The sequence below is a fragment of the Doryrhamphus excisus genome, chromosome 16, assembly GCF_030265055.1.
Source record: "Doryrhamphus excisus isolate RoL2022-K1 chromosome 16, RoL_Dexc_1.0, whole genome shotgun sequence".
Classification (NCBI taxonomy): Eukaryota; Metazoa; Chordata; class Actinopteri; order Syngnathiformes; family Syngnathidae; genus Doryrhamphus; species Doryrhamphus excisus.
In genome coordinates, this window is record NC_080481.1 from 15426432 (window position 1) to 15444344 (window position 17913).

Genomic DNA, 17913 nt, shown 5'->3' on the forward strand with positions numbered 1-17913 from the left:
CTCAGAGAGGTCGGCTGCACGTTGTTTTCCCTTCCTGTGCCTCTGTGACATCTTCCTGTCGGGTGGGGGGGGGAGCCTCGGGGAGCCATTTGAGGGGGGCCCTGAACATGGAGGACACAGCAAATTCCAGTTAGCCTGACTGGGCAAAGGAGGGAGGGCTTAGTTTAGTCTTTAGACCCCCAGCGTGCCGCAAATAGTCACTTTTCTTACAGCCTCTTGAGAAACCAGGGATCATTCCATTCAACTTGCACGTGTGGGGGGGGGGCATAGTTTATTTCTCAGCAGAATTTCATGTAATATTTTTGAAGAGCTGACCTTAGTTGGTGCAGTGTTGTTTATTTGTTTCAGGCATGTTTAACATTTACAATAATTTGTTTATATTTTCCCAATAAAATGTTCACTTCCTGTGTTCAGTTGTCACCATTTTCTAATCCACACAAAGATACACACAAAGAATGCGTAACAACACATTATGCAATGATCAACAGGTGTTGAAATCCATTTTCTGTACCGCTAAGTCCTCAGTAGGGTTGCAGGTGTGCTGGAGCCTATCCCAGCAGTAGAAACAATAAAAAATAAAACGATGAAATGAGGCACGGCGGTCGATTTGTAGGAACAATAAAAAACAAAATGATGAAATCAGGGCGGTACGGCGGTTAGTGCGCAGACCTCACAGCTAGGAGACCAGGGTTCAATTCCACCCTCGGCCATCTCTGTGTGGAGTTTGCATGTTCTCCCCGTGTATGCGTGGGTTTTCTCCGGGTACAAAACATGCTAGGTTAATTGGCGACTCCAAATTGTCCATAGGTATGAATGTGAGTGTGAATGGTTGTTTGTCTATATGTGCCCTGTGATTGGCTGGCGACCAGTCCACAGGGTGTACCCCGCCTCTCGCCCGAAGACAGCTGGGATAGGCTCCAGCACCCCCGCGACCCTTGTGTGGAAAAGCGGTAGAAAATAAATGAATGATGAAATGAGAGAAGCCCTGCGATTGGTTGGCGAGACCAGGGTTCAATTCCACCCTCGGCCATCTCTGTGTGGAGTTTGCATGTTCTCCCCGTGCATGCGTGGGTTTTCTCCGGGTACTCCGGTTTCCTCCCACATTCCAAAAACATGCTAGGTTAATTGGCCACTCCAAATTGTCCATAGGTATGAATGTGAGTGTGAATGGTTGTTTGTGTATATGTGCCCTGTGATTGGCTGGCGACCATTCCAGGGTGTACCCCGCCTCTCACCGGTAGTCAGCTGGGATAGGATCCATCATACCCCCGCGACCTTAATGAGATTAAACCTAATTAGATTTCAGCAATGAATGTAATACGCTGCTCTATGTGTACCCATCTGTTCATTGTTGAGGCTAATTGTTGATTTATGGACAATGTTCAAGCACCGACATTTAATTATTTGCAACTCCTGTATTCACCCTTTACATTAAAAGTTGTGTTTTGTATCTTTTGTGAAAAAGGCAATTAACACAGCACAGTACTGTATATGTAGCTTCATAGCTAACTTATAGACAAAGTGAGGTAACGCATCACAAACATGAGATGCAGCATACACTTTCATTGTTTTTTTGCATCAATTGCAGCAGACAACAAACAGGCTTTTACTTCTATTTCCTGTCATGACCTCTGAACTCTCACCCCATCTCTCCCCTATCCGTTGGGCCCATGGCAGTGATTTATCCCTCTGGCATACCAACAGCTGTGTTTGGGGCTTCGAGCAGAGTGTGGGCTACTATTTGCCGTGACTAATCGATAGCAGACTTCAAAAAAACACCAATTGTGAGATTCCCAAAAAAAAAAAAAAATACACTAACCACTCACTCACACCGGAAACTTTTGCTGTAGTTCTTACCGGCTCCATAAACCCCAAACTACTGTTGTCTTTATGTGTATTTAAATGAAAACAATATATAAAGACAATATATACCTCCCATAACTTAAACAAACTCAATAAGCATATTTTTTTTTATAAAATAAACTTTATTTTTAACTTTTAGCAAACAAAAAAATCATACTACACTCATAAGACTCAAACAAACGCACTGCATCTTTGAGTGGCTTATGCTTACATTTCTCGGTCACGTATATAAATATTGTTTTGGCTCCACCGCGGGATCCAGCATGTATGTGTGCTCTAACAACAGGTCTGAGTCTTCCCTGAGAAAGTCTTTTGAGGGTTTTTTTTTTTTTTTTCGGGTTCTTAATCCTCCATTGGTGGTTTTTTGGTCAGCGTCGAAGTCGCAGTGGGCCCAGTCTGCGCATCTTCAAACAGTCACCGGCATCCTGTATCGGAGAAGATGCATCAGTCATCATCAAGCGGAGACATACTTATACTCGGTTATGGAATTTTTGGTGGTATTTATATTTATTTGTCTGTAAACAAAGCTGTATTCAAATGAAATTTAGACACCATATTGAAATGCAAGAGTTCAATGATGATATGAATACAATGCAAATGGATTTGCTGTTTGCACACCCAAATTCAGATGAAAAATAAGAACAATTTTTTTTTAGTACATGATTTCTTACCCCTTTTCTCTGGTTGCTCAAGCAGAAAGTGCAGATGGTCCTCGGCTGCTTGCTTCCCTTCTCTGCAGCCTGAGCATGCACCACATCCAGGCACGGCTGTCCATCCTCGCAGCCGTCCCCGAGAAGAAGTACATTGGCCAGGTGGGAAATGTAACTGGAAGCCAAGCGCAGGGTCTCGATCTTGGACAGCTTTCTGTCCACCGGCTCGGTAGGGATGAGGGTCCTTAGTGCCGTGAAGGCGGTGTTGACACTCTGAGTCCGGCCGCGTTCCCTGGCGTTGGCGGCGCTCCGCTGCTTCATCACAACCGCAACGGATTCGCCCTCCACTTTGCGCGCCATCCTCCCGCGTTTCCCGGCAGCAGCACCGCAGCAGAGCCGGTCCGAACCGTCGTCGCTCTCGCTGCGGTTCTCGTCATCCTCGGACGTGATGCTGAGGTCGGAATAGAAGTGCGCGGACACCGGTCGCAGCATGGCGAAGGTCATGATTGGGCTTTGCTACAAATTGTCAAATTTTATCGGTCACAGCAGAGCCGCATGTCAGCAGCTGGAGGCTACAAGAGGAACATGACTTTGAAGTGCTCGCTGCGGTGTGGCCTGCATGAGAGATTGGCTCCGGGGTCCTTGGGCTGCATGGGAGGAGCTGCAGGCAGTGACCTGCAGTGTTGTTTACATTTGTTTTCATCTTGCTGTATAACGCTGCATTAAACAAATAAAAACACCACACATGTGCATGATTAATAACGGCCAATGCAATGCATGAATTCATATTTATGCTAAGATTAAGAACCTGCTCATCATTCATTCACATCATTTCAGATCAGAAGTTAAGAGTTCTTACAATTCTGTTATGAATGTCTTCCGATTGTGTTTTATTATATGAGAATATACACATTTGTAATTTAATAGGGATCACAATAGATGAAAATATGAGCTGGAAACCTCATATTACAAATATACAACATAAGGTGGCCAGAAATATTTCAATATTCTTTATTTATTATTATTATTATTATTTATCACACTCTTTGTTGCTCTCTGGTTCTACCATATCTTATTTATTGTGTGGGAATATGAGGTAATAACTATAAAAGCAATCTTCACTCACTAAACTGCACTCACTGCAAAAAAGGTCAGTAAGGATAATTCATAATGCCGCCTACAGAGAACATACTAACTCCTTATTTTTAAAATCACAAACAGCTAAAATAATGCATAAGGCTAAAAATAACTAACTAGCTAAAAATGTCATCCAATATTTCTCTACAAGAGAGGAGAAATATGATCTCAGGGAAGAAGTACATTTGAAACACTTCTATGCTAGGACTACGTTATGCTAGCCATAGCATTTCAGTATGTGGAATCAAACTATGGAATGGATTGAGTAAGGAAATCAAACAATGCACAACGATGAGCCAATTCAAGAAACAATACAAGCAGTTGATGTTTGCTAAATACAAGGATGAAGAGTCTTGAACCAGTCATGATGTGCTATATATATCACTATATTGACACTTACTATGGTAACCATTATGTCATTGGATGCTCATATCACCTCCTACTTCGGTACGTGGTGCATTATTTAAAAAAAAAAAACTATATTAGGAAAGCAGGAAGTGAACAAATGTAACAGTTACTGATTGTAAAAGTACCAGATGGAGGGGTAGGATTTAATAAGCTTTGCTTCTTCCTACTCCTTTTGGACATGTGGGACTGGGAACTGATGATGTGATGCATTCAATTGTAATCTGATGCATGTTCAAATGAAATAAAATCATTACCATTATCATAATGCAATGATTATAATTTATTATGACACACTGGGTGAGTTAAATTTGCTAAATGGATGCAGTGTAGTCTAACTAAGCGTCCTCACAATGGCATTATATTTCACATTTTATTTATTTAACACATAAGGATTGTCATTTGCTATGTAAAATTGTTCATGCAGATGCAGTGTTTCTATAGGATCTCATTGGACATCATTTTTGTATGATTTTGCAAATGTTTTATCAAGCTGTATTATCATGTGTACTCTTACAGGTTTACAAACGTGTGTTAGCCAGTATGTTTATGCAGCTCCCACCCACTGTGCTTTGTGTTTACGTTGGCTCCAAGCACACACATACAGTTTATTTTATACATCCAACTATCAACCTTTTAATTGGCTTTGAATATTATTATTTCAAATCTCAAAGTACAATTATCAGAACAAATGTAGTGATTTATTTGTATATGGCCTTATAAAAGCTGGCCGTGGCTCAAACTGACGGGGTCCACGGGTCACACAGAAGGAGAAAGCTAAGTGTGAGTAAACAAACAGTGAACAGATGATCCTGGAATGGCAAGGATTTATTTGCTTGCTTGGCCCCGAGTGCAAAAAGAAAACAACACAGAGACAAATGGGTGAATTAGGGCTGCCAGGCCTTGTCAGCTTATACACTACACAATCTCTCTTTGGCCAATGGGATGCAAAAGTTGGAAGAAAACAGTACAGTGGAACACAATTCCAAGATGCTAATGTACCTTTAATTTGTTTGTCGAGTCCTGTTGCGATCGATTGAATGCCCTGAGAATACAATGACCTGGAAGAATGAGAATAAAGGGTTAATGTCATGAAACCTTTACAATTAACTACACAGGTATTTTTAAGTACAGTGGAATCTCTGGGAGTGTCTGCCTCAGTGTGTTTTTTGGCTAATGTCAAAAATGTACCCCGCTATTTTGTTGCCTCGGTGTGTGTTCTTTTTCCAGTTAGCGTACAATAAGGCGCATATCTTGTCATGTTATTAATACACTGCGTGAGTCCACTTCTTTTCTTAATATATATTTTTGAAATCAGAAAACATCCTTCCTTGTTGACATACTATAAGCTAGCAAACAAAATCAGAAGTTACTCTCAAAACCTGTAACAAAACAAGTTTTTGTAGGTATTATAATTTTACATGTGTAAAACAATCCTAAATAAGCTTTCACAATGCTAATGTGAAACATGAACACATTTTTCTTACCTTTTTCTGTGCATTATAACACAAGGAAACGAGTTAATAACAGCTAGCTTACAATGCTGTCATTGGGATACACCTATTTTGGTTATAAGAAAAGTTGTAAGAAAAGTGACTATTTGCGGCATAATCTAATGATAACATGTAATAGTTGCAGTATCTGGCCATATTTTGACTATTTAAAACACTACCAAAACTTATTTTCTCTGCGCATTGATACTAGCTAGCTAACACGACAACCTCGCTAGTCGCAAACGAGTTAATATCAGCTAGCTTACAATGCTGTCATTGGGATACACCTATTTTGGTTATAAGAAAAGTTGTAAGAAAAGTGACTATTTGCGGCATAATCTAATGATAACATGTAATAGTTGCAGTATCTGGCCATATTTTGACTATTTAAAACACTACCGAAACTTCTTTTCTCTGCGCATTGATACTAGCTAGCTAACACGACAACCTCGCTAATCGCTAGTCTCAGCGTCATTCACAGATAGAAAAGTGGATATCGAGCACTCAATTTCGCCACAAAGACTCAACAAGATGCTCGTTTGGCGTCAGGATTTTTTTACCGGAGGACTGGAAGACAAAGCCATCCCAATGAGAGCGAGCATCGTAAGTGTTGTTGTAAGTATTTTAGCTCGGCTAGCGCCACTCAGTCTCCACAGCGTAATTCAGACTAGCCGCCAGCCTCCATCTTCTAACTTGCGGTTAAGCCTACTTGTTTAATTTATCACACAATGTTCTCCTATCCCGTTCAGACACACTGACAGGTAAGTGACAGAGTCTGAATAATGAGTTTTATGAGTAGTAATTTCATTAAGATTAAGAAACATTTACGTTTTAGATCCTGATCTGCGTGAGTCCACCTCTTTTCTCAATATATATTTTTTAAATCAGTAAACATCCTTCCTTGTTGACATACTGTAAGCTAGCAAACAAAATGGCAAGCGGAATCAGACGTTACATCACCCCGCTATACGATGTCAACAGTGGTTGGCTCTCAAAACCTGTAACAAAACAAGTTTTTGTAGTTATTAGAATTTTACATGTGTAAAACAATCCTAAATAAGTATTCACAATGCTTATGTGAAACATGAACACATGTTTCTTACCCTTTTCTGTGCATTATAACACAAAGAAACAAGTTAATATCAGCTAGCTTACAATACTGTCATTGGGATACACCTATTTTGGTTATGAATCTAATGATAACATGTAATAGTTGCAGTATCTTGCCATATTTTGACTATTTAAAACATTAACGAAACTTCTTTCTGCGATTTCTGCGCATTGATAATAGCTAGCTAACATGACGCCTTGCTAATTGCTAGTCTCAGTGTCATTCACAGACAGAAAAGTGGATACTGAGCACTCAATTTCACCAGAAAGACTCAACAAGATGCTTGTTTGGCATCAGGATTTTTTTTTAGTTTTATGAGTAGTAATTTAATTAAGATTAAGAAACATTTACGATTTAGATCCTGCTCTGTAAAACAGGGAAAGATCCAGACCGGCGGAATTTCATGGCTGCTTAGCGCTCCACTATGCTATGCTCTCTGCGTGCTGCGGATGCTGATAGGGCACTGATGACTTGTGACCGGTTTGGGGGGTTGGCGGGGTACCTCACCTCTCACCAGCACCTGCTGCTGCTCAGTGAGAACAGAAACTGTAGTACAATACGTGTTTTTACTTGAATTCGCCAAATACCAGATAATTCCGCAACAACACCAGAAGAAGTCGCCAGATTTGTCGCTAGTCGCTTTTGCGAAAACATGTCGCCAGATGTAGCGAAAAAGTCGCAAAGGTGGCAACACGGACTATGGGAGTACAGCACAGTCAAATGGATATCAGAGCAGGAAGGAGACAGAGTGTCAAATTGTTTATTGCTCAGTGTGCATCATATCATAAAATAAGTACGTTTGAATGATTATTTGTGCATTAAGAGATTTAAAAGATTTTTATCGGTGCCGCTGCATTCATGGACACGTTGAAATCATAGTAAACATAGCAAACATCCACATGAAGCCCAAATTACTTGCTATTTATAAAACCAATCCCTTGTTCTTTACATTTACATTTACATTTTCCTCCGCTTATCCGGCTTGCAGGGGCAGCAATCTCAGTAAGGAAGCCCAGACTTCCTGGTCCCCGGCCACCGAGGCGTTCCTGGGGCCAGCTGTGAGACATAATCCCTGGAACTGTTTTGCATACGTATCCTCGGACTCTGCTTGCTCCATGGAAGGTATGTCAGTGAGATTGAGAAGGGCCTCAAAGAATTCCTTCCACCGTCCAACTACATCCTCAGCGGAGGTCAGTCAGCAGGCCTGGTTGCTTTTTCTGAGACTCACTCACTGTTTTGCCAAAGAGCACAGCCATGGGTAACGACTGGTACTACAACCTTCTCTGAGAGCAACTCCTCCCAACCATCCAGTTTAGTGACAAACAATTCTTTCAGCAGCACGATGAATCTGGGTGGGTGGGAGGCAGGAAATTCAAGGAAACACTGCTGGAAGAGGTGCAGAGTCTGGAAGATCTAGAAAGCTTTCTGTGCGGACTATTGTGTCTAAGTCCGAAAATTTGTATAATAGGTCCCCTTTTAGGCGGCACTGCGACCGAGTGGTTAGCATGCAAGCCTCACAGCTAGGAGACCCCAATTCCACCCTCGTCCATCTCTGTGTGGAGTTTGCATGTTCTCCCCGTGAATGCGTGGGTTTTCTCCGGGTACTCCGGTTTCCTCCCACATTCTAAAAACAGTTGTAGTTGTAGTTGTAGGATGAGTGGTTAGCACGCAGGCCACGCAGCTAAGAGACCCGGGTTTGATTCCGCCCTCAGGCATTTCTACGTGGAGTTTGCATGTTCTCCTCCCACATTCCAAAAACATGCTAGGTTAATTGGCGACTCCAAATTGTCCATAGGTATGAATGTGAGTGTGAATGATTGTTTGTCAATATGTGCCCTGTGATTGGCTGGCCACCAGTCCAGGGTGTACCCCACCTCTCGCCCTGAAGACAGCTGGGATAGGCTCCAGCACCCCCGCGACCTTTTTGAGGATAAGCAGTAGAAAATGAATGAATGAATATATCTGAAGAGGCCCTCAAGTTTAGAGGTCCCACAGTCAAGGTTCTTAACATCTAATTTCGGTCTGCATTAAATGTGGCAGATTTACTTGAAGATAGTTTACTTTGAACAGAAGACAAGTTCTAAGAAGCTCTTTTCTATGGAGCAGTGAACTGTTATCGAGCTCATCAGAGAGAGAGAGAGAGTCTATCCATTTATCCTCAGTGATGAGGCCGAAGCCGCCTGGATTTGCCACCCACTGAGTCCTTATTGATGATCTGTCTGAGTCACAGAACAAAGAGGAACATGTTCTCTCACTTTTTAAGTGACATCCTATTGGCCTCGCTACTTGTTCCCACAAAAAGTCGGCAGTTGGATCGAAGTGCCCAGTCTTCTCGCTGTGGTATTGAGCTGAAGTTTGTTGCATTTTTGTAGCATTGCGGAGGAGCCGTGGGTGTTGACTTAGCTGACTCGCTCACACAGTTTTTCCTACGCCGCTGACAATCTTGCATCATGGAATAGCCGAGGCAGCTGGTTATTGCATTCTCTTGCATCCCATACCGCTACTGTAAATACTTGAGTAATAGCTAGAAGTGTTGAAATCGGTCAGGCCGTTCCAAAACAGTCAGCTCGGTTTTAAATGTTGTACACTAAAAACTGAACTCAGAGGGATTTGAACTCCGGAGAAACGGGGAGAACATGCAAACTCCACGCGGAGATGCCTGAGGGCGGAATTGAACCTGGGTCTCTTGCTAACCACTCATCCTACAACTCATTCATTCATTCATTTTCTACCGCTTTTTCCTCACAAGGGTCGCAGGGGTTGCTGGAGCCTATCCCAGCTGTCTTCGGGCGAGAGGCGGGGTACACCCTGGACTGGTCGCCAGCCAATCACAGGGCACATATAGACAAACAACCATTCACACTCACATTCATACCTATGGACAATTTGGAGTCGCCAATTAACCTAGCATGTTTTTGGAATGTAGGAGGAAACCGGAGAACATGCAAACTCCACACAGAGATGCCCAAGCGTGGAATCGAACTCGGGTCTCCTAGCTGTGAGGGCTGTGTGCTGAACGCCGTGCCTGGCCATTATTTAATTTAAAAATATATATATATACATTTAAAAATCTGTGATTGGCTAATATGACCAGTGCAGGTCTCTTGCTCGAAGACAGCTGGGATAGGCTCCAGCACCCCCGTGACCCTCGTGAGGAAAAAGCGGTAGAAAATGAATGAATGAATATGTATACATTTAAAAATCTGCGATTGGGTAATATGACCAGTGCAGGTCTCTTGCTCGAAGACAGCTGGGATAGGCTCCAGCACCCCTGTGACCCTCGTGAGGAAAAAGCGGTAGAAAATGAATGAATGAATGAATGAATATGTATCCATTTAAAAATCTGCGATTGGCTAATATGACCAGTGCAGGTCTCTTGCTTGAAGACAGCTGGGATAGGCTCCAGCACCCCCGTGACCATCGTGAGGAAAAAGCGGTAGAAAATTAATGAATTAATGAATGAATGACTATATATACATTTAAAAATCTGCGATCAGCTAACATGACCAGTGCAGGTCTCTTGCTCGAAGACAGCTGGGATAGACTCCAGCCTACCCGTGACCCTAACCCTAAGGAATTAATTAAAATTATTATGCAAATGACAATACAGCCGTAGTCAAGGCAACATATTGAAAACATCACTATGTTATTCAAAACGGTACTACTCACCATATCTCCGCTGAGGATGTCCGTCACCATAGTACATTTTCTGTGTCCAGCAACCTACGTTTATGTTTTACAGTTCTTTCTACTGACGTTTTGAAGATGAGATATGACGTTAGAACGTGTTTACAACAATTGGGAGCCCATAGATAGAGACACTTTACAGGGTTTTAAGCTTGAGTGAAATACAGCTGAATGAATATTTCCGTGGGGGACAAACAGAGGTGAAAGCTCATGCATGATGCGTGTCTGTGCAGCGGAGTCAGCCAGTGGACACTGCATTGCAAATCTGGCACAAATTACACGCCTGCAGACACCAGCAGTCGGTTTTAGTTCCGGATAGGAAGCGGTGAGAAATCACTGTGGACTGTGAACACGTAAGACAAACGAATGCCTCTGACAGTGGAACAAACCAGTGTGCTGCTCGATGAAAAACTATTTTTCAACTTCACTTAAGCGTTGGTTTCCCAAAGAGGGTGGAAACACCTGGATTTGTCAATTATCAATGTAAGGACAGGAAACCACAAACAGATCCAATATCCAAGAGGTTAGGTAGAGATGGAGAAAAAAATGATTTAGGTTTAAAGTTATTAGTGCAATAATTGACATTTAAAATACTTTATATGAGCACAATTATTCAATTAATATTATCAATTAGAACTACCATTCTACCATAACACATTCTGCTGGTCGAAAACTGTGCTATTAAATATTAGATCGTTTACAAAACAGTACCGCAAAGCACTCTGGGAAACAGGAAGTCTCTTTTCAGAAAAAAAACACTGCATCACAGACTGTCAACGCGCACCGTTTTGTGCTTTTTCCTTTAATATTTACCGATCAAAATCCGCAATTAGTGTTAATTTCTTAGCTGCGCAGCCACATTGTGGCATTCGGCTTACAAACTATCGCCTTTGTGCCTTCATTCATATTCGCGTCTGCTAGCTAACTTGCTAGCAATCCTGTAGCCTCGCTACTGACACAAAGATGCTTAATAGCTGAGAGGATGTTCACTCTCTTCTGTGTTCATTTCATATAGAGCCAATGTACACAGACACGTGCAGAGTGGAACCTCTTGTCATCCAGAGAGACTAATAGATACACTTATATGCCTGTTTTTTTAAATCGTTCAATTAATTGATATATGCATTATCGTGACAGGCCTAGTGGAAGGAAACTCGTTCTTAACTGACATACAAGTATAAAAAGTAATTAAACAATGTAATATTCAACTATCCAAGGACTGTGCACGCAAGCATTAATGAAAAGACAAACATTTACATGGAAACAATGCATTTTACACTTAAAAATTATCCTCCATCTCCTTAAATCCTCAAAGATAAAGCACAGAGAGCCACCCATGCCAACGCCTCCCCAAAACAACAGGTGCGTGTCTTTTTTTTTTTTTTTTTTAATGTCGGTGTTGCATGTCAAAAGGCCTTTGAGGATTTGGTTACTTCCAGACAGTGAGAGCTACAGGAAGGAAATCTCACACTCAACAAATTGAAGGGGAAATGTTGAGCCTTTTCGGGTTTGGTCTCCCTTAATTTCCTCAATAGCCACAAAGGGAGCTCATCAATAGTACTCCTTAAACGGTTCTCTCCTCCAAGGCAAAGGATTGCTCTTGGTGTCTGTCTGAATGTATGATATTGCTTTGCTTTGAGAATACCCAACATTGAATAGTATTGTTTGGGATGATTGAAGTGGAATTCATTTGTACAAAGAATGCCTCAACTGGAAAACTGTGACATGTGAAGTTCATTGCCGGTGAGGCACTGACGACTTTTGATTTTTTTAGTTCATACTGGGTAATCAAGATAATGAGTAAACATTTTAAAAATTGCACCTACAGCTTGAAGGACCTTTCTGCTATGTTGTAGTCACTGTTAGAGAAGGTCATGAACAAGCATTTATGGTCAATAAATAGTTATGTTGGGCTGCATGGTGTAAGAGTGGTTAGCGTGCAGGCCACACAGTGAGGAGACCAGAGTTCAATTCCACCCTCAGCCATCTCTGTGTGGAGTTTGCATGTACTCCCCAGTTTTCTCCAGGTACTCCGGTTTCCTCCCACATTCCAAAAACATGCTAGGTTAATTGGCGACTCCAAATTGTCCATAGGTATGAATGTAGACAGCTGGGATAGGCTCCAGCACCCCCGCGACCCTTATGAGGATAAGCAGTAGAAAATTAATGAATGAATGAAAAAAGTTATGTTCTTGATAATATGATGTATTTGCATTGTACTATTACATCAGAAATGATAGCACTATTTCACTTTCTACTTCAAGTGGAGCTTTATCAGAGCTGTAATATGCATAATAACATGTACTGCTGAAAACTCTCCAATATGAACACACTGGCTTTACAATCTTCTTTATAGCAGCTAAGAATGACTACTGAATGTGACTTGAATACTACTAATAATGGTGCTTCTAAACTACTAAACTATCACACATATAATATACCATTAAATGGTAAAAATGGAAGCATTGATGGCAGAGTTTTGCCGCCCCCTGCTGGAAATCCATTGCTTTGCAGCCACGGCCTCAAACAATCATAAACAATCATAAGCAATCATTAAAAAGGGACCTAGTACCTACCTACTCTTTTAAAAAGCTCCAAGGTCAGGTGTTGAATGTTTGATTGGATGACTTGGTCAGGGGTGGTCTGCCTTTTCATTCTCTGGTGGGCAGTAAAGTGATAAAAATCATACACACATCAATGGGAGGGACGACGTGGATGTTTGCTCCCGCCTTGGAAGGAAAACAACAATTATACAGCAGGCAGATCGTCATTTGAAAGATGCTCACAGATGTAGAAGAAAATATGAGGGATCAGGTCAAACACTCACCAGAAAATCACAGTCATTAAAATGAGGATTCTAAACAATACATACATTTGTTTTATTGTGACATCATCATAACACCTTTAATGTTGGTTTTGGCTTAAATAACTAGACTATGCAATGTCAGCAAACATTGCGTGTGAATTTTTAAAAGCTGAAGCGAAACTGAAACGCTTAAATGGGATAGGCTCCAGCATGCGGTACAGATAATGTATTGATTGATGGATGGATGAAACACAGAGAAAAGGTATAACAATCAAAATTTAGAATGAACACAGGAGTCGTTCGGAAGCTGAAGCTTGACTGAAATGCTGTGGAAATATGTTAAAACTTAGAAGGAAAGTAAGAGTAAATTGGGAGTTTTGAGATCAAATTGGGAATTGAACCAACCAAGCACTCTACTAGCTCTGCTTTACAAATTTTTATTAATTCGCCACAATTTTCAGGAAGAGTGATAGCATGTAGACGGTTGGTATGGTATGGAAAAACAAGTCTATTTATAGAGCCCAATTTGTACACAACAGTGCTTTGCAGAACATAATGATAAAAAGTGAGTACTGGACTATATGTTCATGGTTCTTGGTTCTAGTCAGGACTCGAGCAGCATTCTGGATGTACTGCAGATGTTTTATAGAGCCAAGGCATGAATTCGTAACATACTGTTCATCCTGTCCAGAGCCTTATTTGTAACTTCATCCTGAGGAATACAGATGTTCTCATGATCAAGTGAAAAGCCACTAAACCCCGCATCCTGTAACTATTTTTTTTACTATCTATTTTGGTTTTATTTAGTTGCACGATACGCCGTACGGCTTCAAAGCGCTTCATTCTATTGCAGGGATTTCAAAGAGACGTGCGGGTTGCGCAGTTACAAAAACAGGACATCTGGGGTTGCGTCTTTGCACAGGTAGATCTTCAAAAAGATCTGTATAAACACAACAATTGTTGTGTCCAACACACACTGTAAGCTACAGTGTCTTATAATGAGACAATTAAAAATGATTTCTTGGACAGGAGAGGCAGGTCGTTACATAGAATTTTTACAAATACTTTGAACTACAACGGTGGCGCCTTTTATGCCGATTAATTGGTCACATGGGAATCAGTTCCAACATGAAAGAGCGCTATATATAGTCAAATCGTTAACCGTGGTATCAGTATATTATATATATTTACAGGCTAAAACAGAACAAAGCGTATCATGTTTCAACTTTTTAAGGAGCTATTCGCCTTATTACTTGAAAACATCAATTACACAAAGTATGTTGTAAAGACTGGAGTCTAAGTAAATATAGTAAATATGTATATGACACTTCACCCCTGGGTATTTGAGTAGTTTATTCAACATGAATATGAGCCATTCCTTCAGTGTCAGTCACAATGCAGCATATACAGACTTTACCCAGTTAAAAGAAAGAGACGAAGAGCGCCTGTCAGTCAAGGCATATAGACATGTAAATCATCAGAGTCCCACTACACTCTGCGCGACCCTTTGCTGTCAAAGCGGAGTGTGTTCTATTTGCTAACATCTCTTATTTACTTCAATTGAGTTAGTCACACAGGTGCAGCCTCGGGTCATGCATGAACACTTCCCACGTAATGATTTGCTGTTAATATTAGATTTTCAGTCCTCGCGGGATTGTCACAGCTGAAGAAAATTACCTGCCAGAAACGGGGCTATATTTATTTATACCGTCTTTTACCTTTCTTTTCACACTGACGTGCTTTTAAAGTGATAATAATTCTGACGGTGGTTTTCAGTTATCATACTGCGGCTCTGTGATGGATGATTGTGTGTGAACTCAACGACAGCGTTTAGCAGCCGCGGATGCTGCTGCTGCTGTTGTTGTTGTCCAAGGTGAGGCTGATTTGTTCAGTGATGTGGATTGTTTTATAGCTCTGGCTGGATGAACTTGTCTTTAAATTTATTTCTGCCACAACGCCATCTCCCTCTGGAATGGGATCTGTGTTTGGTAATGGTCTTCCTTGCCTTGAAGTAAAATCCACTCTTCACCTCACCACTGAAAAAGTGGTCTCATGAAGGGGAAATTGTAATGGTGCAGTAATTCTATACTAACCAACTCATTCATTCATTCATTTTCTACCACTTATCCTCACGTGAGTCACGGGCATGCTGGAGCCTATCCCAGCTTTCTTCTGGCGAGTGCGGGGTACACCCTGGACTGGTTGTCAGTCAATTATACAAACTCGTTCATTCATTCATTTTCTACCGCTTTTCCTCACGATGGTCGCGGGGAGTGCTGGAGCCTATCCCAGCTGCCTTTGGGCAAAAGGCGAGGTACACCCTGGACTGGTCGCCAGCCAATCACAGGGCACATATAGAGTCGCCAATTAACCTAGCATGTTTTTGGAATGTCGGAGGAAACCGGAGTACCCGGAGAAACGGGAAGAACGTGCAAACTCCACGCAGAGATGCCTGAGGGCGGAATCGAACCGGGGTCTCTTGCTTACCACTCATTCTACAACTCATTCATTCATTCATTTTCAACCGCTTTTTCCTCACGAGGGTTGCGGGGGTGCTGGAGCCTATCCCAGCTGTTTTTGGAATGTGGGAGGAAACCGGAGTACCCGGAGAAAACCCACGCATGCACGGGGAGAACATGCAAACTCCACACAGAGATGGCCGAGGGTGGAATTGAACCCTTGGTCTCCTAGCTGTGAGGTCTGCGCGCTAACCACTCGACCATTATAGAAACTCACATTCACATAATTAACCTAACATGGATATTTCTGGGGGCCGCACCGCAGGCCACACAGTCAGGAGATCCGTTTCAACCTGGATTCGATTCTTTAGAGAAGGTCATGAACAAGCATTTATGGTCAATAAATAGTTATGTTGGGCTGCACGGTGTTCAAGTGGTTAGTGCGCAGGCTACACAGCTGGGAAACCCGGGTTCGATTCCACCCTCGGCCATTTCTGTGTGGAGTTTGCATGTTCTCCCGTGCATGTGTGGGTTTTCTCCGGGTACTCCGGTTTCCTCCCACATTCCAAAAACATGCTAGGTTAATTAGCGACTCCAAATTGTCCATAGGTATGAATGTGAGTGTGAATGGTTGTTTGTCTATATGTGCCCTGTGATTGGCTGGCGACCAATCCAGGGTGTACCCCGCCTCTCGTCTGAAGACAGCTGGGATAGGCTCCAGCATGCCCACGACCCTTGTGAAGGTTTAGCGGCATAGCATAGAAAACGGATGGATGGATTGTTGTTGTACTTGGAGAAAACCTTTGCATGGGGAGAACATGTAAACTCTACACATGCCCAAAGGAGATTCGAACCCAAATCTTCTAGATCTCCAACATGCTAACAACTAAGCCAGAGTATATATACTGTATATATATAATATGAAATACAATTTTCTCAGATATACCAATTAATGTGAACAATTGAACGGTGTCTTGTCCCTTTCTATGCTTGTTTGTTTCTTTGTTCCCGATGAAGGGGAAGGGCTGCTATTTAAGGCACGCCACTCTTGACTTTTGCCTGAGTGCTGATGACAAGTCGGATATCTTAGATGCATAAAAATGTGATTCCGACACAACTTCAAAAAGCGTAGCATACGGATGAGGTGGACCCTGTGCCAACAGAGAGACGAGGAAACAGATGGGTTTTTCCACAAACAGCACAAACATCAAGAACAGTGAGTTAAAGAGCTTGGCAATCTCACTTGATGAAACACCCAGGAATGGAGGTTTTAATGAGCAGCTATCCTGTGATGCACAATGTGCAGAGACTAAGTAACTGCGTACTCCTGAAAGGGCCGCTTAAAGCTGCTTGGACTGGCCTCCTCTTCCAAATACTTTTGGCAGGATGCAGGACAGTCTTTGTATTTTTGGGGGCAGTCCACCCTTTTTTGCTAAAAATGTTGATCCTGTAAAATTAAAATGGAATTGTTTGTTGTCGGGCTGCACGGTGACCTTTATTCCCACATTCCAAAAACATGCTAGGTTAATTGGCGACTCCAAATTGTCCATAAAGGTGAGTGTGAATGGTTGTTTGTCTATATGTGCCCTGTGATTGGCTGGCGACCAGTCCAGGGTGTACTCCGCCTCTCGCCCGAAAACAGCTGGGTTAGGCTCCAGCATGTCCACGACCCTCATGAGGATAACCGGTACAGAAAATGGATGGATGTTTGTTATTGTTTATTTTTCATGCATTACATGTGTTCTGCCAACAGGGGGCGTCTCCATGAAGGGTCACAGCTGGGACGTCACCAGTTTATTCCGAATCTTAGCAACAAAATAATGACAGTTGTTCTCATGACATGAATCTAATGAATTAATCTAACACATGACACCAGTTGCATGTGAATCATTTTATTCAACAATATATTGAACCTATTCATTTTCCAAAATGTGAGAGTTTGGCATGAATTGGTTCATCCTACAGCTAGTTGTACTAATTTAATCTGTATGAATTTAGACATAATAATGGAAATTCTTATTTGAAAGAACACATTCTACGAACCTGTTGATTGAAAGGGAATCAAAATATATTTTTTTGCAGTGTTGCATATCAAATGATAACTCAATACAATACAATATGTACAACTACAATATGCAGTTAATGGAAAAATAATGGCAAAACTCAGTAAAATCATGATATTTGTGGATGAAATCATCAATCAAGAAAAGACAAGTCATTCAAGATTAATTTTGTCAATTATGTCAAACAATTATGTAACAATTATAAACAGGTACACCCTGGACTGGTGGCCAGCCAATCA

At 41.7% G+C, this 17913-nt stretch overlaps 1 protein-coding gene across 3 annotated transcripts; it reads right to left on the reverse strand.

Annotated features, from left to right (window-relative positions):
* On the reverse strand, nucleotides 1-8231 carry tcf15 (transcription factor 15). 3 transcript variants are annotated; one of them, XR_009119834.1, is made up of 4 exons: nucleotides 5058-8231; nucleotides 2535-3230; nucleotides 2075-2288; nucleotides 1-101 (listed from the first exon to the last, which is right to left on the reverse strand). XR_009119834.1 is itself a non-coding variant. In XM_058052387.1 (4 exons), the coding sequence occupies exons 3-4, from the start codon at nucleotides 3015-3017 to the stop codon at nucleotides 2232-2234; spliced, it is 540 nt and encodes a 179-aa protein (XP_057908370.1). In that variant the 5' UTR covers nucleotides 3018-3230; nucleotides 5058-5116; nucleotides 6109-8231; the 3' UTR covers nucleotides 2015-2231. The 3 variants fall into 3 exon arrangements, 2 of the variants coding, with proteins under 2 accessions (XP_057908370.1, XP_057908369.1); XM_058052387.1 differs by lacking the exon at nucleotides 1-101 and having other exon boundaries at nucleotides 2015-2288; nucleotides 5058-5116; nucleotides 6109-8231; XM_058052386.1 differs by lacking the exon at nucleotides 1-101 and having other exon boundaries at nucleotides 2015-2288.
* Nucleotides 8232-17913: the final 9682 nt, after the last annotated feature.